This window comes from Pithys albifrons, chromosome 14, assembly GCF_047495875.1.
Source record: "Pithys albifrons albifrons isolate INPA30051 chromosome 14, PitAlb_v1, whole genome shotgun sequence".
NCBI classification, from domain to species: Eukaryota; Metazoa; Chordata; class Aves; order Passeriformes; family Thamnophilidae; genus Pithys; species Pithys albifrons.
In genome coordinates this window covers 2,296,904-2,319,085 of record NC_092471.1, presented here as the reverse complement: position 1 = coordinate 2,319,085, position 22,182 = coordinate 2,296,904, and the positions used below count along the sequence as shown (strand labels likewise).

At 42.9% G+C, this 22,182-nt stretch overlaps 1 protein-coding gene across 4 annotated transcripts in view; it reads left to right on the top strand.

Annotated features, from left to right (window-relative positions):
- RPS6KA6 (ribosomal protein S6 kinase A6) overlaps nucleotides 1–22,182 on the top strand; it is a 40,294-nt gene that overhangs the window by 5,258 nt on the left and 12,854 nt on the right. For 2 of the 4 annotated variants that reach the window (XM_071569667.1, XM_071569666.1), the window contains exons 2-12: nucleotides 4,703–4,762; nucleotides 9,065–9,181; nucleotides 11,697–11,778; nucleotides 13,404–13,484; nucleotides 13,994–14,073; nucleotides 16,857–16,963; nucleotides 17,232–17,269; nucleotides 18,248–18,390; nucleotides 19,151–19,221; nucleotides 20,714–20,802; nucleotides 21,215–21,279. In XM_071569667.1, the coding sequence (XP_071425768.1) occupies nucleotides 4,703–4,762; nucleotides 9,065–9,181; nucleotides 11,697–11,778; nucleotides 13,404–13,484; nucleotides 13,994–14,073; nucleotides 16,857–16,963; nucleotides 17,232–17,269; nucleotides 18,248–18,390; nucleotides 19,151–19,221; nucleotides 20,714–20,802; nucleotides 21,215–21,279 (933 nt within the window). Of the gene's footprint in view, nucleotides 1–1,213; nucleotides 1,319–4,702; nucleotides 4,763–8,496; nucleotides 8,770–9,064; nucleotides 9,182–11,696; nucleotides 11,779–13,403; nucleotides 13,485–13,993; nucleotides 14,074–16,856; nucleotides 16,964–17,231; nucleotides 17,270–18,247; nucleotides 18,391–19,150; nucleotides 19,222–20,713; nucleotides 20,803–21,214; nucleotides 21,280–22,182 lie in introns of those variants that run through there. The other 2 variants (XM_071569668.1, XM_071569669.1) reach the window with 2 other exon arrangements.

Sequence of the window (22,182 nt, the reverse complement as noted above, 5' to 3'; positions counted from 1 at the left end):
CTGGAGTTGCAAAGATCTCAAGTTCTTTACTAATTCAGTGCTTGGGGTCAGGTTTGTGTCTTGTCAGAGCTGTAGTTGGAGGTACATGTAATTCTGCCCTGATATCTGATAATGGGAAGGATCAAAATGTTCTCTTAAAATCAGTAATTATATGTTGCTGAAGGATTGGTGTCCTGTCTGAACATATGATTTATTTGCTACAGGAAAAGAACTTTATAACTTTCCCTACTAATTGATTATGGGTTTGGGGTTTTTTTAACTTATTATAACTCAGATTGCTTTGTCTTCCTTTTCTAGTTGGTGTGTGAGAAAAGTGGAAAAGTGGATGTTTCATAGGAAGACCATGTGCATTTAAACTTCAGTTTTTTCCACATTGACTTTTAGATATTTAAAGAAAAGCAGAACCCTCACCTGTTTGGCTGTGCACAGAAGCCCCAAATTCCTCAAACCTATCTCAGGAATTACTCAGTAGGCCAATGTGTTGCTAATTAAAATTAATGAGTCAAACTCTATAGATGTAATTAAGAATAAATGAGGAACAAATGTGGTTGTCCAAACAGGACTTTTGTTCAAAGGATTTGTTTTCACAATCTTTTTGAAATAATTGGGGTTTCCAGTGTAAGCTTGTACTGAAATATTTTGAAATAAAGTGTTTGAGGTGATACTTTTGCATGTGGGGAGGGAAACTGGATAGTCCTGTGAGTTTGGGAGAATTGGGGTGCAGGTCTGGGGTCACTGCACTCACTGCCCAAGTGGAAGGAGGAGCTGTGGAGGAATTTGGTGCTCCTTGGGTGGAATGTCACCCCTCTGGAGCCAGCCAGGACTGTGTGTGAGTGGTGCTGAGTGCTGCTTTCCACTCCCAGTAAGTGGGATTACAAGATCCCCGGTTCTGCTTTGTCTAGAAAATGTTTCATTCTGTTTGAATGCTTGAAAGAAGATGTAAAACCAGGGCAGGATGAACCAGCTTTACACCTTCTGCTGCTGCTGCTTTTCCTCATGGTCTGGCATTTCTGCTGACCCTTTGTCTGGCTTCTTTCAGCCAGACCCTGCAGGGCCACCAAACCATAACCAGGTAAATGGTTAAAGCCTCCTTAGTCTGGGGGCAGCTGGCTCAGACTTTGCTAACACTGGGATTCCTCTGTAATTACCAGATGTGCAGTAGCACTTAAGCCTTGCCCAGCCCACAGAAGCCCTTGGGATATTCCTCCAAGGGATGGGGTCTGGTCCTGGCCAGTCATGGGATCCAGGGCAACTCCTTAAATAAATCAGGAGGCAGTTTGGGCTCAGCTTTGGCTCCTTAACCTGCACTGCTGGAAAAGTAAGTTCTGACCTAAACCCTGAGCTCAACTATTGACAGAGTTTCTTTGGGTATTTTATGCTACTCAACAATGTGAAGCAGCACTTTCTGTAATTTCCAGAGTTTGTGTTTGTCAAGTATTGTCACTGTTTGTTAACTGTCTGGGTTGTGTTTTAGTGGAAGTTAATATTTAAAATGTTCAGTTAGTTGTGGGGCTGTGGCAGACTGAGCAGCAAAATTATTCCAGAACCTCCCCTAGAACAAAGCATGGCCTCTTTCACCTCTTTGTAGGGATCTCTGCTTTCTGAGGGCTCATAATAATTTGGATTTGTGCATTCATAGACACTTAATAATATAAATAATGACTTAGAGGTGAAAATAGTTGTGTTCTTTATATGTCTGTGTATAAATATTCATGATTAAATCACTAACAGGAGTTGCACTTTGGCTGAGGAAGCTGAATTTTGTATCTGCTTTCCACAGAAGTGGGGGGAAAAGTACTAATTGTCACTTTTTTTCCTAATAAGGGGCACAGTGGAAACTTCTACTTTCTGAATCTTGGCCTATATAAGTAATTGTACAGAACAGCAAAGATTTGATTTTTGCCACTGACTTTTTTAACTGCATAACTAAAACTGTTTGAGTTCCAGCAGGTCTGTTGTGCTTTGTTGCTTTATTTTAAATGGACAGTGAGAGGGTTCACCAAGAAATGAGGCAGAAGGTAGTGGTTGTATCAAGCAATAAAAGTAGATTTGTGCCCTTGAACATCAGATTCTTTGGACTAAAACTTGGCAGGTGTCCCAGTCTGTGTTGGAACTGAGAGATGGACAGGAAAAAACAAACACCAACCAAGGAGCAACAATGAGGGGGGAAGTGCACGATAGGAAGTTGTTAATTAAGACGATTACCTGCCATAAAAATGCAATAAATTAGTTTATTTGATTTGCCAGCAAATTGAAAGTCGGGTTATGGGGCATGCTGGGGGACAAAACAGATCAAATAACACACTGATTTGGGGGTCAAACCCCCATTTTTTGTATCTGATTGCTCGAGCCAAGGCTGATTTCAGTGTATCTACAGTTCTTGTGGCTGGAAGTGTTGGCTCCAGAGCTTAAATTAAAACAAACTTACAAAATTTTGACCATAAATAAATAAAGGTGAAATGTGCACTAAATTCACTTCAGAATGAAGTGCATGAGTGAAGAATGTTACTACATTTCTCAGAAAGTGGAAACCTATTTTATTACTGAGTCCAAATAAGTTTTTTGGACAATTTTGGTGTAACCTCGTGATGTATGAAAAGAACCTGCATGGCCCTGAATTGTCTGAAGGGAGGTTGGGGGGTCCCAGCTGGGCTGAACTTTGGTGTTACCTCGTTATGTCTTCGGTTAATTCATACAGTAACGAGTATAGTGAGTGTCTCACCCCTTCCAGCATCTAATTGGGACAAATATTGAGGGGAAAAAAGAAATTATGTCAATTGTTAGCACTGGTTTCTGAATGCAGAGTGATGAGTGAGTGACTTTGGCCTGCAGAGACAAGGGGGGCAATCCCGGAGAGATGAGTGAGAAACAGGGGTGGAACATGCCAGGGCTTTATTAAACTGAGCTCATGTGAGGAGTGTGTGTGTAAGCTGGGCTTGGTTAAACCCAGTTCATGTGAGGAGGGTGTGTGTAAACTGGGCTTGGTTAAACCCAGTTCATGTGAGGAGGGTGTGTGTAAACTGGGCTTGGTTAAACTGAGCTCATGTGAGGAGGGTGTGTGTAAACTGGGCTTGGTTAAACCCAGTTCATGTGAGGAGGGTGTGTGTAAACTGGGCTTGGTTAAACCCAGTTCATGTGAGGAGGGTGTGTGTAAACTGGGCTTGGTTAAACCCAGTTCATGTGAGGAGGGTGTGTGTAAACTGGGCTTGGTTAAACCCAGTTCATGTGAGGAGGGTGTGTGTAAACTGGGCTTGGTTAAACCCAGTTCATGTGAGGAGGGTGTGTGTAAACTGGGCTTGGTTAAACTGAGCTCATGTGAGGAGGGTGTGTGTAAACTGGGCTTGGTTAAACCCAGTTCATGTGAGGAGGGTGTGTGTAAACTGGGCTTGGTTAAACCCAGTTCATGTGAGGAGGGTGTGTGTAAACTGGGCTTGGTTAAACCCAGTTCATGTGAGGAGGGTGTGTGTAAACTGGGCTTGGTTAAACCCAGTTCATGTGAGGAGGGTGTGTGTAAACTGGGCTTGGTTAAACCCAGTTCATGTGAGGAGGGTGTGTGTAAACTGGGCTTATAATAAATAGAAACATGAAGAGTGAAAGTAAATGGAACCTCCTGCTATTTCCTGAAGTTTTTTTAAAGGGAGGGTGCAATCCAAAAATAAGTGCCAGTATCTCGATGCAACAATTGGAGATTTACCAAAATGAGGAGCCAGGAGTGTGTGGCAGTGGTGGAAGTGGTCGAGGTTCTGGGTGTTGTGGTACAAACCTGCCCCTTCCCCTTCCTGTTCACCCACACCTGGGGTTTGGTTAAATGCAGGCATGGTCTGGGGGGCATTCCCAGAGTCTTGGAGTCCTGTGTTTTACCAATTCCCACATTTTAGTATCTTTGGCAGGGATTTTGGATAAATTCAGAAGTACAACCACCAAGTCATTACCCAGTCTAAGAACTTACTTGGTTCAACTTCTGTTTTCAGGAAATAGGCAGTTTGAGTTTCCTTCTGTTATTTCTGGCATGTTGGGGTGAGATCTGTGCCACAGAAAGGTAGTGATGCTGAACAATTCCCAGAGAAGTAAATTAGGAATTATTACCAGCAAAATCCACAATGGGATTCACCCATTTTTGTCAGGTATTTCCAGTTTTTCATTAATGCTTTGCATGTCTGAGCAAAGCGTGTCCTTCATATTTCTGGGATTTTTCAAAGTTTGAGCATTGAATTCTTTCTTATTAAGGGAGAGCTTGATCTAACTTTAAACTTTTTTTTTACTTCACTTGAAATCACTTTTGAATCTTTTCAAACCACAAATTAATTTTCATCAGCAGGTTTTAGGATTTTGGGTCTCTGAAAAACATCTGTACACAAGTTTAGTGCATAACAGGGGGATTTTGTTACTGGGTGGTGTCTGTAGCTTCCAAAGAAGGAGTTTTAACTAATTCCAATTAAATAACACTGGCATAATAATAATGGCAGTTACAAAGGGCTCTGCTAAATGATACATAAGGGAGCTGCTAAATATAACTACTGAGTAGTAGTGTTTGTTTGAAACTGCAGTTTTAAATTAGCCACAAGAACACGAGTTTTCACTTGTGTGCTCTGAAATGTAAATTGGTCAAACTATGAACTCTGAGAATTTCAAATTGCTGTGTTTTAATGTTGTTTTTTTCTTCTTTCTGTTTTCCCTCATTCCCCTTCCTTCCCCTCTCCAGCTAAATGGCCTTAAAATGGCAGATGAGCCCATGGAAGAAGGTGAACCATATTCCTACCATGTAAGTGTGTTTGGTGTTTGTTCACTTGGGACACTCAGTAGCATCACTTGCTTTGGAAGCAAAATTTATGCATTCCCTGCTCTCTGATAACTTTAGAACCCATCATTTTATATGACCAAGACCTGAAGAGACTCATTCAGGACTGATTTTGGAAATTAGTACCTGGGTGGGGGCTGTGAGTGCCTTGTTTGGGAAAATCTGCTGCATGAGGCAGAGCTTTATGGAAAGATTCCATGTGCTGGAGAGAGCATTTCCTGATCCTCAGCCTCAGGAAATGCTCAGGCCAGCCCTGAACCTTTTGTACAGGTGCTTAATGTTGCTCTTCCTACACTGGCATCTGCTCTTCCTTTGTATTTGTAATACATTCAGCTCAAAGGTACTTAATTCCTGCTATTTTAGAACAGATTTAATTTTTACAGCGATACATGAATTTTGTTTTTATGTAGAAATATCCCAGATAAGCCCCACTGAGCATGACTTTTCTCCAGTGCTTTGGTGATGTGCATGTTTAGGGGTTGCCAAAGGGGACTGTTCTGTGTGCTCTGGAACCTTGGACTAAACTTGAGGCTAATCCTGAATGTGGTGAAATGCCTGACTTGCCATGGGAAAATTGGACATCATTTTTCAACACAGCCATCCTTATATTTTTGGATAAGCTCATGAAGATCATGAAGAAGGTGTCAGGAGTCTCTTTCCCAGAAAGGGAGTGGGCTCCCCATTCCTGGGAGTGTCCAAGGCCAGGCTGGAGCACCCTGGGCTGGTGGGAGGTGTCCCTGCCCATGGCATGGGGTTGTCTTTAAGGTCCTTTCCAAACCAAACCAGTCTGTGATTCTCTAAGTAGATGTTAGTGCCAGCTGTAACCACTGCTGGGTGTTGCAACACCTTTTGTGAGTGAGGGATTTGGAGTATAAACTCTGGGGGTAGAACTGGGTGGTGCCTGGACATTGCTGGTGAAGGAACAGTGTCAGAGCCGTGTTAGGTGGAGAGAGGGGGCTGAGCAGGGGGCTGAGCACTGGGCTCTCTGTCTCTCCTGTGCTTCAGCCAGCAGGAGGGAATTGCTGAGCTCCTTTGTCAGGAGCCACATCCCAGTGAGGCTGAAGCAAAGTGAGGTGGCACAAAGCCCCAGCTGATGCTGGTGTTCCTGGTGCACCTGCTGGGAATGGTTCCCTGTGGTGCAGGGCTGGGGGGGAGCTGGTACCCAGCTCAGGGTGAATTGAGTGTCGTGTTCAGTTCTGGGCCCCTCAGTTCAGGCAAGAGATTGAGGGGCTGGAGCGGGGCCAGAGAAGAGCAACGAGGCTGGAGAAGGGACTGGGTGTGGCACTGAGTGTCCTCTTAAACACCTCCAGGGACAGAGAATCCACCATGTCTTGATCCAACCCCACTGTGATCACCAGCCCAGGGCACTCTGTGCCCAGGGCTGGTGATCACAGTGGGGTTGGATCAAGGGTTGGGTTTGATAATCTCAGAGGTCTCTTCCAACCCAACTGAGAAGAGCAACGAGGCTGGAGAAGGGACTGGAGCACAAGTGCTGTGGGGAGAGGCTGAGGGAGCTGGGGGTGTTCAGCCTGGAGAAGAGGAGGCTCAGAGGTGACCTCAGCACTGTCTGGAACTGCCTGAAGGGAAGTTCTGGCCAGGTGGGGGTTGGTCTCTTCTCCCAGGCACTCAGCAATAGGACAAGGGGGCATGATGGGCTCAAGCTGTGCCAGGGGAAATTGAAGCTGGAGAGCAGAAAGAAATTCTTTGCAGAGAGAGTGCTCAGGGATTGGAATGGGCTGCCCAGAGAGGGGGTGGATTCCCCATCCCTGGAGGTTTTTAAGGTGAGCTTGGGCGTGGCACTGAGTGCCATGATCTGGTAAAGGGACTGGAGTTGGACCAAGGGTTGGACTTGATGATCTTGGTGGTCTTTTCCAACCCAATCCATCCTATGATTCTGTAAATCTGGAGGGCAGCTGGTACCCAGCTCAGGGTGAATCTGCTGTCCCATAACCAAAGGTGCAGGTTGTGGAGGCCAGACTAGAAATGAAAATGAAACTGTCTGTGCAGCTCTTCATCTGCTCCTTCTTGTCCAGGTCTCTCTGTACTTCAGTCATGCCAGTGTTCAGTACCTTAATCATAGTTAAGTCAGTGAAATTATAGAGGCATCTTTTGTGAAGATAAAACACTTTTTATAAAAAAATAACTCATTTCATACATCTCAAGTTAGTCTTTATTTGCATGGAAAACATTTTTCTCCTGGATTCACATTCAGAAATACTCTGTCTCCGCAGCAACCACGTGTGATGTCACAGGCTAATGACTCGAGGTGGGTGATAAACACCGGAGAGGGTGAACTCTTAAAGATCTTTTCTCATGCAAAGGATCACAGTGTTAGGGAATACAAATTAGGATGGTGAAGAAAAAAGGCTTCTAAATGGAGTATTTACATAGTTCTTAGGAAGAACCAGCCATTAAGTCTGTTGTACAACTTGGTGTATAATTAGACAACTTGCTGCTTTCATCAGATGGCTTGAAATGGTGCTGTTCTTACCTGCCTTAAATTAGGCAGTGTTTAAAAAAGAGATGAAAATGAAAAGATAGGTGCATCTTTGCTCTGAGTACCCATTTGCAGAGTCCCCGAGATGGATGGAGGAGACGAAGTTGGGACTGGCTGTGTGTCAGCTGGGTTTTGCGGCCAGAGAGGGCAATAAATAAAGGGCTTGGAGTGTGACTGACAGAATTAGCTTTGTTCCCAGCAGTGCCCTGTGTTATACCTGCCTGTGTGTGGGAAGCAGGCAGAACAAACAGGCCTTTCCCAGAAGGGGAATGAAATAAGAGAGAGAAGGGAGGGGAAGGGCTCGTGTGCAGGAACAGCTGGACTGCACTCTGTGAATGCACCAAGATGTGTGTTTGAACTCTTTCTTTCCCCCTCTGGACAAACAAAGCAATTAGGGCAGAGGCAGTTAATGCAGTGTGGTGATTGCCTCTTTTTTCCCTGTAATTGTTGCAGTATGTACGAATTTAGAGGGTCTGATTTCTTCTCTGCATTTCTGTGTAAACCCACCTCAAGAATGTCACATAGGTATTTGTGTCTCCAGCTTGATAAGGATGATTAGAATTTTTAATGTGTGGTCTTGGGCAGCAAGACTCTCTGTAGTCAACCTGACTGTAGAATGAAGGGTTTTTATGAAAACCACCTGTTTCACCAAGTGGTCAGGTCTTTTTCTGGGGTGGTTTGCACTTGTCCTTAAGGGACACATGGGGAGTTTGGGAGTGTGTTTTTCTGGTCTCTGCCAAGAGAAGCTGTCAAGATGAACACCTAAAGAGAGGAGAGGAGACAGCTCATAATAATTTGGATGCCCTAAAAGTGAAGTACTGCAAATCAGGGGGGATTTTTCCTGTCATTGGGTTGTGTAAAGATGTTTGTGATATTCTGTGTAGGGCCTGAGGGTGCTGCTCCTTCTCTGTGCAAGCTGAGGTTGCTGTTGTAGGTCTTAGCATGTAACTTTTTCATTTCAAGGGTGCTGATTTTGCCATCTCACTTGTTCTGGCTCTCAGGAGCTTCTCTTACCCCATAAAAGCTGCCAAACATCACTGGCTTTGTTTTCATCACCAGTGTTTGTCTTTTCACAAGTGTAGCTGCTGTGCCCTGCTTTGCTCAAGATGGGAGGGACATGGAAAAATCAACAGGACATTAAATCCTTCACCTGCCTCAGAATTACCCTCTTCTCTTCCCAGGAGCTCTGCCCCCAGAGCTGCTTCTTCTCTTGGCTGCAGGAATTCTCAGAGTTCTTCAGATGACTCACATCTTATTTATGGTCTTCAAACGATGCCTGTTCCTCAAGCTACAAATGGATGGCCACAGTTATTATTTGCTGCTGTGAAAAGCAATAATTACCCTAAATGATGAAATTCAATTTGGCTTTCATTAAGACTTATTTCAGGAAGGGGAAAGATGAGAAGAGCAATCACTGGGAAAACTGAGGGCAGCTAAACAGAAGTGAAGCACAGAAGTCTTGGTTTCAAAATCTGTATGTTTATCCCTTTCACTTTTTGCTGTAGCTGAAACATTTCTGACAAAAGGAAATGGGCATTCTTTAAGAATTTTGCTTCATTTAGAAATTTTAGATGTGTCTATTTAAGAAAGGATGGATGGGAAAACTCTTCATCTGAACAGCTTTATGTTATACCTTGTTAGAATTTCAAATATTTTATTGAGATAAAACCAAACCAAGGAAAAACCCCAGATATTTACATGCACTTCTAGCAAGAGTTGGTTAAGTCAGGCCTGTTCACTGTTGTATTTTGTTTGCTTTGAAATAACAGGATGAAGGAAGTGTGAAAGAAATTCCTATTACACACCATGTGAAAGAGGGATGTGAGAAAGCAGATCCAGCCCAGTTTGAGCTGCTCAAGGTTCTTGGACAGGGATCCTTTGGAAAGGTAAGATGATAGTCCTTTTCCATAGACACCTCCAGACATTCAGGGAAGAGAGTGGCTGAGCAGAGTTGCTGGGAATGGTTGAAAATACATTGACTAATTTAATCCTTTTCCAGTCCTGCTCCAGAGCCATGGATACAAACCTCTGAAGGAGATGGTGGTTTGTCTCTTAATGATGGTACTTGACATGCTGAATATTTGGCTTTTTTCAGGACAAGGGTCTGTCTTTGTGTAGCTACAGAAAAGTGATTGTCCACTTTGGAACTCCAACCAAAGGAACAGTAAATAACCTGGGAAACATATTCCAGGTTTTCATTTTGCTGCACTTGTCAAGTGATCTGCAGCTAAAAGACACTAAATGAACAATTATTCAAATGACAGAGGGAAGAAATATGGCAGTTTTGTTACAACAATTTCTTTTTGTAACATGCCAGTTGGTGTCAGGGTGCAGAAATGAAGTTTAATCTCTCAGTCACCAGTTGGAGACAGTAGTAGTTGAAATACTAATCCTGGTGTGTAAGGAGCAATTCGTTTCTTAAAGCCAGACTCAAAGTGGATCTTTTGCAACACACACAGAGTAGTCAATCAGCTTCACATGTCTCCATTTCCCTGTTCTTGTGCTGGTTCTGAGTGTTTAAGCAGGAGCAAACCTGTGCACAGAATAGTGTGAGAGGAGAAAACACACATCAGGAAGGCACGCTGTGAATAAGTGAGAGTGTAGGGGAAACACTTTTAAATATTTCTTACATTATCTGGTGACGTGTGTTGCTGATTCCCTCACACACTTCTCCCTGTCAGAGCCTGAAAGGTTCCACTATTTATTGCTCCTGAGCTGAGATGTCTGAAGCTGTCTCAGGGCTCAGCACATCTTAGTCCTGGCTCAGACAGGCCTTGCTGCCCAAGTCCAGGCTTTGGAAAGCTGGCAGTGCTTGCTCAGGAGCAGCTGTGGGAGCTGGGTGGTGTCTGCTGCTCACCTGGACAGGCATCTCTGTGTTGCTTTCTGTTGCAAAGACAAAACAAACAGGGCAGATCAATGGCTGTTGCCTTCACGGTGTTTGTTTTCTTTCCCAGTTTCGATCTCCCAGGGACCTTCTCTGGGTCTGGCAAACACAGGGTTGGTTTGCTGTGGCCTGGGTTTGACAGCAGGGCAGGATTTAACTCTGTCACAGAAACAAAGGGTTAAACTGCTCCATTACCGAACTTTTCTCTTCATCCTTTGACGTTCCAGGGCAGGTGGGGCGTTATGGAGGCTTGGCCTGCAAACTAAATAAACAGCTGGTGCTTCAGGAGTTGTCAGTGGCTGCTGTTTTGGGTCTTATTAACAAACATTTTCTAATTGTACATAAATTCCTTACATCCTCAGACCTGTTAGCACTAAAATAGTTGCATGTGCTAATTATTAATATTTTATAGTTGTGATTGTATTCATCTACAGATGTTTTCTTAGTTGCTGGTGTTCAAATGACTCCCTTCATTTGGGCACCAGCATGACCTGCTGTGAGAGCAGTGCTGTAGGTCAGTCAGTGGGCAAAACTTCATAAAACAAAAAGCCTGATAACCTTTAAATATGGTGATGTTTTTCTTCTAACCAAAGCTGAAAACAAAACCCCACCCTTCTCCCAGTGCTGTAGAATTTAATCAGTGTTTGAATTTCTGATTCTGGAATGGAAGATTTGACAAGATCATTAAAAAACCCCATATAATTTCTGCATAGTTAATAATTTCTAACAGAATATATATGTAAATAAATCCAGTGTTAATGGCAGTCTGAATAAGGTGAGATCAGAGAGGCAATTTTGGGGAGCTCTTGGCTTTCTCTTGGGACTTGTACATTGTTTTTTACAGCATAAACACTCCTCACAACTAATAATTGCTATTATAAGAACAGCAATTTAGAAACAGAAGCACCTACCAAGCCATTTTGTAAATTGAAAAACCCAGGAGTTAGAATATTAGCAGAGGTACATGTTATTTGGAATGTGTTTTATCTCACATTATGCTTTTCTTAGTGCCAAGTTATGTTCCATCTATCTTTAAAACTCTGCTGGAAAGAAAAGAGTAGAAAAACCTGTTGGAGTTGCTATTCCAGAGGGAAAAGCTGCTTTGATCTTAAATGGTGAGGTTTCCTTGCTTTCATCTCACCACTTGTACAGAATTCATTAATAAAACCTGTTCCATGGTGGAAACTTGGGGTTTAAACCACAGAAATCTCCTGGGAGGTGGCAGGGCAGGCAGAATTTTCCTTGTCCAAAAAGTGATAGAAACAGATCCCTGTAAGTATTTGTGTGATACATGAGGGAAGAACCCAGAGTTTGTGAGCACTGTGACACTTCAGAGAGCTGAGGGCAGTTCTAATCTGATCAAGGAAATGCAATTTTGCTCTTCCTTTAAGGTGTGTGCTCAGGAAGGAACACTGGAAACCGCCTGGAATTAATAGGAGCTTTGCAAGAGCTTTGTGATAGTTGATATTTGATTACTCAGCTTGCAGTAATTTTCAAAATGGGCTTTGTCTTGCCAGGTCTTCCTCGTGAGGAAGATAATTGGTCCTGATGCTGGACAGCTTTATGCAATGAAAGTGCTGAAAAAGGCTTCTTTGAAAGGTATGTGTGTCTGAACTGAAGCTGCTCCTCAGTTTTAAAAGCTTCTTTTTAAAGGTTCTTCTTAATCTGAAATATTTGTCAGTTGAGTTTATAACTCTTCTCTGACAGTGGCTTTTCTCTAGACTAACTTGTAAGTTCATGTTACAGAATTATTTTAAGCCTGGCCAGGTAGTTCTAATTATGTGGTTAAAGATGCTCTTTCAAAGCTTGAAATTGCATTATTTAATTCTGGTTAGACTTTTCATTACATGAAAACAAATTCATTTCAGAAACAATTTTCTTTTTGTCTTTTGTTATGTTAGAACTCTGTTGTGGTTAAAATGAAGTCATTCCCACTGTTCTGGGAGCCAAAGCACAGGAGGGGTTTGGCTTTTGGGAGACACTTCAGTGGGTGCAAGTCCAGTGTGTGTGAACAGGGACTGTTACAGTTAGAGAGGGAAAAGGAACCTCACAGAAAATACACATTGAGTACAGACAGTTAGTTCAGAAGGGGAAATTGGAAATCTGGCTGGGAGCTTTTTTTCTTGAAAATAACATGGATTAAGTGTGCCCAGGTGGCCAAGAAGGCCAATGGGATCCTGTCCTGTATCAAAAATAGTGTGGCCAGCAGGCCCAGGGCAGTGACCCTTCCCCTGGACTCTGCCTTGGGGAGGCCACACCCTGAGTGTTGTGTTCAGTTCTGGGCCCCTCAGTTCAGGAAAGAGATTGAGGGGCTGGAGCAGGGCCAGAGAAGAGCAACGAGGCTGGAGAAGGGACTGGGTGTGGCACTGAGTGTCCTCTTAAACACCTCCAGGGACAGAGAATCCACCATGTCTTGATCCAACCCCACTGTGATCACCAGCCCAGGGCACTCTGTGCCCTGGGCTGGTGATCACAGTGGGGTTGGATCAAGGGTTGGGTTTGATAATCTCAGAGGTCTCTTCCAACCCAACTGAGAAGAGCAACGAGGCTGGAGAAGGGACTGGAGCACAAGTGCTGTGGGAAGAGGCTGAGGGAGCTGGGGGTGTTCAGCCTGGAGAAGAGGAGGCTCAGAGGTGACCTCAGCACTGTCTGGAAGTGCCTGAAGGGAAGTTCTGGCCAGGTGGGGGTTGGTCTCTTCTCCCAGGCACTCAGCAATAGGACAAGGGGGCACGATGGGCTCAAGCTCTGCCAGGGGAAATTGAAGTTGGAGATCAGGAAAAAATTCTTTGCAGAGAGAGTGCTCAGGGATTGGAATGGGCTGCCCAGAGAGGGGGTGGATTTCCCCATCCCTGGAGGTTTTTCAGCTGAGCTTGGCCATGGCACTGAGTGCCATGATCTGGTAAAGGGACTGGAGTTGGACCAAGGGTTGGACTTGATGATCTCAGAGGTCTTTTCCAACCCAATCCATTCTATGTTTCTATGATCCCAAAATACTGAGATGTGTTGGCGAAATAATACAAGACAATAAGGAAGCTGGGGCAGGTCAGGACCAAAACAGTTTTGAATGTGTTTTGTGGGAGACTTAAACATTAAAAACAAGTAAGGTGACAAGGAAAGATACTCCTGTAGGCAGCAGAGCCTTTCCATGTGCCAGTTTGTGCTGCTTTGTTGTGCCAGGGGTGTTGGTTTGATTGTGGTCTCTCTCTCTCTCTCCCTGCCCTCAGTCCGGGACCGCGTCCGCACGAAGATGGAGAGAGACATTTTGGTAGAAGTAAATCATCCCTTTATCGTCAAACTGCACTATGGTGGGTACAGGTTGATCTTCTCTTGCTTCACTTCCTTTCAGTACTTGAAGCACAGTTGCTCTTGTTCTTTCTCACTTTTCTGGGGTCCAAAAGAGGCTCCAGCAACTTTAAATCACAGGGCAAAAATAAAAGGGCATAAATACACAAGTTGTAGGTTGAGTCCTCTTGAGATTAAAGATCTGGAAAGTTCTTACAAGTTCAGCAGAGATTTTTTGCTTTTCATTGAGTAAAATCAAACCACAGTAATTAGCATCCTTGCTGTTTCCCTGTTTGACAAAGGAGAAATGAAAGAACAGTATTTTAATCACCTCTCATGACTAAGATTTTCTTGTGTGAAGAAGTGAGGAATCATTCAAGAAATTACCTCACGAGCTGCTGAATTATTCCAGTTCCATAACAAAAGTATCTCCTTTGACTGAAATTTCCTGGTTGTAAATCACTCAGATCTATTTTGCAGATCAGCTTTGTCACACAACTATTGATTTTTATTCCTTTTCCTTTTTTTCAAGCCTTTCAGACTGAAGGGAAGCTCTATTTAATATTGGATTTTCTCAGGGGAGGAGATGTATTCACTCGATTATCCAAAGAGGTAAGTACCTAAAATTTTATCTCCACTCTCTCTTAGACAGGGGTTGGTTTTGCTTGGCATGGAATTGTCTTTTAAAGCTGTTTCCCCCCATGTTTCTTGTCATAGTCAAGTTTTTATAACTTAGTTGGGCTTTCCTTAGGTATTCTAGAACATATCCTGTCCTTAAGCACCCTGAGTGTGTATTGATTAGTAGCCTGAGTTTTAATTTGGTATCTGCTAAGTGCAGTCCTTTTGTCTAAAAATGTTTTGTTGCCTGGAAACGTAACTGAAGTAAATGAATATTTAGCAGTGCAGAAAGGGGGTATTACAGTTGTGCTCTTAGTCAGCTGAGGTGCTCCTGGAATCCTGAAGCCCTAGGAGATTCTGCTGCATCCTAAAATTTCACAGGGCTGGGATACAAATCCTCAATCCCACAAAGTGGGTTTGAGCCCCCAGAGTGTGAATATTGTGGGGTTTGAGCCCATTCACCTCCTTCAGCCCTGACACAACTGGACCTCTCATCTCTCATTTCTATTTTTGTTCTCTGGAGAGACTCCTCAAGAGAGGGAATATGATGCAGCTTGTTGTTATTTTTTTTAAACATTTGCCATCCAATATTTATCACATGTTCCCTTAAGTGTTATAAACGTTTTTAGAGGACTTTTATTTTCTTTTTGCAAACCTTTTATATAGATCTAAATTTTTAATGGCAGCTTCTCAACAGCTTCACAGTAGGAGAGCTTTTCAGTGTTTGCACCAGTGTAAATCCATTTATGTTGCTAAAGCACAGGAAAAGCCACTTTCTTAAATGAGAAAACCATGTTATCTGACTGATTTTTCATGGCATGGAGGAGGTTGTTTATCCCCAGTATGTAAGTCCATGAGATTGTTGGGCTTTTTTTTCCCCCTATACTTTCTGTAAAAATAAAGATTTTAGTTTAGGAACAGGCAAAAGAGAAGGAAAAAAATTGAGGAGAGGGATTTGGTTTTAATTTTTATAAAAACTGAGCTTGGTAAACAGTGATAATGTTTAAGAATTGAGTTCAAAGTCAGTTATTGAGGCTGAAGTGGCTGTTAAAAGCTTAAAGTGACCGACTTGTCAAGGGTTACTGGAGCAGGAGGTAGGAAAGAGGTCAAGCTGTAGTGTCTAATTATAGAGGAAATTCTGGTGTAGCAAGAAGGAGAACTCTCTTGCACCAGCACAGCTGGGATTATCCAGAATGCCACTGGGATTATCCAGAATGCCACTGGGATTATCCAGAATACCACTGGGATTATCCGGAATGAGACTGGGAGTTAACTCAGGGTGCAAGTCTGTCCATAATGACACTGGCTGGGGGTGCAAAGGGGTTTGTGTTCCCTTGGGGAATAAAGAAGTCCTGATTGTCAAGTTTTCTCCTTGCTGAGGCTCTATGTCTTTTTTGAAAGACTTCAGTTACTTTCTGTGGTGGCTTTTAATTATTTACTGTGTGTCTGGATATTAAAAAAATCGGGTTTTTATTTTGTGGTGGGAAGGCAAGGTAGTTTCAAAGGTCCAAGGTAAAGCCAGTGGACAGTGCACATGAGGGTAAATTCCCCATGGCATTTCACAAGGATTATTTTAAATTAATTCAGTTTAGTGTGAGGTTATTAAAACTTAGTTGGTCTTTAAATTCCAATGTGGGTATGAGAGTTTCAGCTGTGGAAGTGAGATGAGTATGTAATGAAGTTTTTATTGGTAACATTTAATGAAGTAGACTTGCATCATGTTTAATTTGGCACAGAGAACAGCCCTGGATGTCATTGTTGTGGGGAGATGGGAGATTGAGCATCACTGCACTCTGAGATTGGCATCTTGGCTCCTCCCAGGAGCGATGACATGCAGGGAGCAGCTGCCTCACTCCTGCTCTGGTGGTGCAGATGGAAACCAGTGGCCCCAGTGCTCCTTAAAGACTTGCAGGTGCCACTGGGGGTGGCAGCCTGATTGTTCTCACAGGGTTAACCCCTGTCATTATGGAAATGAGGGAGTGTTTCTGTGCCCCCGACCAGGTTCCACATGTGCAGGGAGCACAGGGAGTTTAATTCCAGCCCTGCCAGGGCTTTAATTCCAGCTCCTGTGCCTGCACTGCTTGTTCCTGCTGCTCCCAACAAAGGAGGGAGTATCTCACTTCAACCTCCCGTTCAATCCAGTAATTTAAAGATTTCCAGGTTCTCCAGTAATTTGTGGAACATGACAGAGCCACAGCAGCCTCAATTTTTGTCTGTGGGGTGTTCAGAGGTGAATCTCTCTCGTGCTCTGTGAGCAGGGTCAGTCTTTCAGGGGCTCTCCAGGGTTCTTGAATTGTATTTTTTCCCCTAAGAGCAGAGCATGTTCTGCCACTCCCACAGCAGATTGTTGTTGTTATTTTCACCAGTGTTTTATTTTACATGCTTTTTTCTCAGTTATTTCTACTTTTTTCTTTCCTGATAATGTGAATTCACAATCACCCAATACAGCACCTGTACATGAAATTTTATGATGCAGTGGAAAACTCTCTTTTTAGAATTGTGCCAGAAGGTTAATTACACCAAATACAACAATTAAATTTATTACCTGAAAGTTAAATAAAACTCTACAGTAACTGCTGATGTTTTAATTTAAGTATTGCAGGTAGTTCTTTGTGTACTTTATAATTAACCTGTATTAGTAAATAATTTCTCTTAGGTGAACTCATGAATTGTGAGACTTACTTTGAAATTTAGGCAGACAAGACTATATTTTTGTAGATTGCAGTTTTAAAAACTGAAGACAAGATCAGAAGGTAAATCTATACAGTTCTTATTAGGTTATGTTTACAGAGGAAGATGTGAAATTCTACCTCGCAGAACTGGCCCTTGCTTTGGATCACCTTCACAGCTTGGGAATTGTGTACAGGGACCTGAAGCCAGAAAAGTAAAGTAAAATGTATTTTATCACTATTATGTGTATTTTGCCTGTTGCTTTGCATTTTCCACTGTAGTGATGTAAAAAAAATTAAATATATTGTTAACTATAAAATCGAATATAAAATACAAACCACGTATCTGTCATTTAAATTAAATACCAATCACTTCTTGAAGTAATAACAAGTTGGATATAATAATTTTTAACTTTTATTTAAAATATTATATGTGAACATTGCTCTTGATGTGTTTTGGTGAATGTGAATTTTAATTTTCAGCATTTTGCTTGATGAAGCAGGACATATCAAGTTAACAGGTAAGCAACACTCATTAATACAGAACTTTTGATACATATTTCTGTATCAGCTTTTTTTTTGTGTGTTTCTGAATTATCACTTAGAATTACGTTTAAAATTGCAGGGGAAAGGTTCTCAGAGGAAAATTAAAACAGATATAGGAAGTGATGTATACAAAAGGATATTTGGAAACCATTGCTATGAATTTCTGAAAGTTTTAAATTACCTTTAAGGTGATGCTTTCACACTACAGATTTCATTATGTGTTTTGATCCATAAATATTGCAGTTGATTCCAAGAGAAAATGAAGTTTTTTAAGCTCAAAGACTGGATGGAATAATGATGATGGAAATCATGTTTATAAAATTCTGCATTATCTATTAAGTCCAATTCAGTCCTAAAGTTCTCACCTTCTTCTGCAGCTGGAAATGATAATGGATGGGATTATTGATTAGCTTTTATCTCCTCTATGACAAAAGGGCTATTTCAGAGCCTCCACCTGCGAGCTGAGCCAGTGTCAGTGAGTTGTGTATTCCCTGGCACTGCTCAGACCAGGGCAAAAGGGATTCTGGGAACTGAGGGAGCAGAAATGGCACCCTGTTCTGTGCTGAGCTGGAGTCAGGTGGCAGAGCCATGTTGGTTTATGTAACAACAGTATTTTTAGTCTGAATTTCCTTTTTCCTCATTCAGTAATCCCAGACCAGGCAGGCTGTGTTCCCTCCCAAACTCCTGTTTATTTCCATCCAATGTTTGCTGGGACTGAAGCAAGCAGTAAACAGAGAAAATGAGAACTTTGGGTTATCTTAAATGTGTAACATCTCAAATATCCAGTTCTTTCAGTAATAATACCAATGGCTAATTGCCCATGTAATGACTCAGAGAATGGTTTTGGTGGTGAGCAGTGAACTGATGTCTGTGGTGTCTCTAGATAGTAACATAGACTGATTTTTTTCCTGAAATTCTTTACTGGCTGTGTTCTTGTGATGCTGTTGTTGTAGACTTTGGACTCAGCAAAGAATCAGTAGATCAAGAGAAGAAGGCCTATTCTTTCTGTGGTACTGTAGAGTACATGGCACCTGAAGTGGTAAACAGGAGAGGGCACAACCAGAGTGCTGACTGGTGGTCCTTTGGGGTCCTCATGGTACTGTGCTTTTGCTTCCCTTCTAAGGTCACAAACACTGCACTGCTCTGAGGGAGAGGGGGGTTAATGCACTTGGAATAAGCTTGTCCAGTTTTAATTATCAATGCTTGGCTAAGGGGGAGGATTCAATAACTGAATTGCTGCTATAAGGGCAACTAATGTGAATAAAATGGACTTTGCACCTGCTTAGCCCTGTATGGAAAACTTAAAAGGCACCTTAAAAATCCTGTGTCTTCCATACAGTTATATGGATGTGAAATGCCAGTTTGTATATTTATTTTGCATGTTATTTCATAGTTAAGGAAAAAAACATACTTGAAGGAGTATTAATGGCATTTTTAAGAATGAACCTGTGGAAGAAAGGCTGGAGTGGAGCAGTGAAATGAGTAACTGCTGCCACTTGTGCCCCTGCTGGGGAGCCTCAGAGCATCAGGCTGACACCAAAACTAAAGTGCTGGGCTAGTATTTGTTATTCTTGCAGTTTTCAGAATGTGGCTGCATCTCAGACTTGGTTATGGAGGAAATTTTATTGCTTTCAAGTGGTTTATTGATGGCAAATGTTCCTCCACCATCAGGATGTTACAGTTGGTGCTGTTCCTGTCATGTGAACTGCCAGTGGGGATTTTAGATGGGTGAACATCCTGATAATCTTTTCAAAGCTCAGCCTGATGCAGAGCTAGGGAAGAGGACAGTGCTTAACACTTTGTGTCAGCAGCTGGGGGGAGAAGTGCTGATTGAGATGAACATTTGTTCTTTGCAGTTTGAAATGCTCACTGGTACCCTGCCATTCCAAGGTAAAGATCGAAACGAAACCATGAATATGATCCTGAAGTAAGTATATCTTCTTACTCCTTGGGAAGGCACAAAGTGTCATTTTAGGCATGTTTTAACCCCTTGTTGTAACTCCTTGTGCAGCCTGACCTGGTGGGAGGTGTCCCTGTCCATGGCAGGGTTGGAACTGGGTGGGCTTTAAGGTCTCTCCCAACCCAAACTATTTTATGGTTCTAAGATTATTAAGTTAAAACAGGGACAGAAATCAAAGTCCTCTGATAAGGTTTACATCCCAGAGCATAAATACCAGTAAGTATGAACAGGAATTTAAATCTCAGGGATGAATTTGTGTTCTGCTTGTGGGTGTGTAATAAAGATAAGGAGAGTATCACAGAATCATAGAATGGGTTGGGTTGGAAAAGAGCTCTGAGACCATCAAGTCCAACCCTTGATCCAACCCCACTGTGATCACCAGCCCAGGGCACTCTGTGCCCTGGGCTGGTGATCACAGTGGGGTTGGATCAAGATGTGGTGGATTCTCACTCAGTGCCACATCCACAGAATCACAGAATCCATTGGGTTGGAAAAGAACTCCGAGATCATCAAGTCCAACCCTCGGTCCAACTCCAGTACAGTGAGTTAGAGCAGCAACATTTCCCACCGTGTCCTTGTGCTGCCCTGGCACTGCTCCAGCACTGCCTGTGCTGTCAGCAGCAGGTGATGAGTGTTGCTGTGTGGGCACAGGTGGAGGGCACTCTGTGCCCACAGCTCTCAGGTTAAATTGCCTCACTTTGCAGCAGGAGTTGTTGAGCCAGCCAGACTGGGTGAACTGGTGCTCAGCAAGGGGAGCTCTTGGGCAAATCTGTTCTCATCTCTTCATGCTCAGCTGACAAAGAGCTTTGTGCAGAGCACAGGAGAGCCTTGGGCCCCAGGGGAGATGGGAGGGAAGGGCAGAGGAGCTCAGTTCTCACCACCACAGCAACCTGGAGCTTGCCCTGCCTGTGGGTTTGTAGTGGTGTTGCCTGAGGAGGGATGGACTGGAGCACGAGCTCCTCACCTGCAGCTCCAAGTGCTGCTGCAGTTCTGCAGAAGAATTTCTTGCCTTAGCATGATAGTTTTCACTAAATAAATGATGAAATCAGTAAGCTTTTATTTGGTGGCTCAGTGAGCTACTTGAGGCCTTTGCTTCAAGAGAAATAGCAATCACTTCAGGGCAAGTAATTTGGGATTGGGTGAGTCTCTTCTGGTGATATGAAGGTATCTTTGGAAATACTTTCATGTCCCTGAGATGATTATTTTACTCTGTTTCAGCATAAAACTTGCTTTAGGGGCTTGGGTGGGGTTTGGGGGTTTTGGTCAGGTGTGTTCTTTCTTTATTGCTTCTTCTAAATCACCCACATTATGTGAAAGTCCAAAGTTGGTGAGTTAAATGGATGCACTGCAAGACTTTGGAATCAATCTTTTAATGCATCCACCTGTCCAGTGAGGTCTATGTAGACAGTTTGTAGTAAGATATGTTTTTTTGTCTTCCTTGTTCTCTGTTTTCTTGTAGAGCAAAGCTTGGAATGCCTCAGTTCCTCAGCCCTGAGGCACAGAGTCTGCTGAGGATGCTGTTCAAAAGGAACCCAGCAAATAGATTAGGTGGGTTCATTTACTTGGATCTCTAAATAATCAACCCAGAGACTTTCATTTCAAGAAAAGCAGTTGCTGGAGACTCTCAAGCTCTGGGTGATGAGGCACATTTGGGTTTAGATACCATTTCTTGTTAGCCTGGATCATGACTGGTTGGTTGACAGTGGCTGATCAGTGCTTGGGTCAGGGGCTCTCTGTGAGCCAGAGCAAAGAATATTGACTCTGTATTTATGGAATCCTTGTTTCCTGCCTCCCTGATGAGGTGTTCACTACTTAATTACAGCCTTGGGATATTTCTGTATTCACAGTTCTTTCAAATAATCACATCTGTGCAATTTTTTTTAGAAATGAACTAATTTTTAGTGCAGCCTTCAAAGACTTCATCCAAAAGTGTGTTAAATACAGTATTTTCTCTGTTCAGGAGCTGGTTCAGATGGAGTTGAAGAAATCAAGAGACATCCTTTTTTTTCTACTGTTGACTGGAATGTAAGTACCAAACGCTGTGCAGGATGAAGCTGCTGTTAATTTTTGTGTGCTGCAGCATGTGCACAGTGCCCAGCAAAGGGCAGCAGTGCTGCCTGGCACTGCCTGGTGCTGCTCTCATCTTCCCTGGGCATCTGGAGCCTCTGTATTTACAGTGTGGGGGGTATTAATTATAGATTAGGCATTTCCTTTTTAAATAATTGAGAGTTACAGCTCTGTGGAGCTGAGATGGTCTGTTGGAGCATTTGTAGTTGGGAGAGGATGCTGGTGCTCCCTGTGTGCAGGAATCCTCCTCTCCAGTGGCTGGCACAGCTCCCTGTGAGTGGAATTCTCTTGGGCTCTCCCTGCTTGCCTCAGCACATCCCTGTTTTACCAGTCAGATCCCATTCCCAGTTGGAGTCCTGACTCTGGTGCTCTGAGATGATCCAAAGCCTGTACAGGATCATCACTTAAATTTTTAACGAGCCCCTCATGATTTCCTCTGTGGCTCTCTCAGCTTTTGAGGTTGTTTCTGGGAAATGCTGCTCCAAAGCAAGATGCTCCATATCAAATAAATCCCCTGGGAAAACCCTCCTTTGCTGTAATGCTGCAGAAGGGGAGGTGGAATAAACAGATGTTGCTGTGCTGACAGGACTCCCAGGCCAGAGCTGTGCTCACCTATTTCTGTAAAGCCTCTTACCATTATCCTTCTCTTTTTCTCTTGCATTTATTTCTGCAAAGGTGGTTTTCTGTCTCTGTTTATGCAGCATCTACCACAGAATCCTGGTCAGCAACAAGAGCTTTTAGTAACAGCAAAACTTCACTGTTTTATGCTTTATAAACTGTTTTGTTTTGGCTTGATTATCTACTTATTTTTCTTCTAAGGGATTAGTGTTGAAATAAATACCAGCAGTGAAGTTTGAAAGA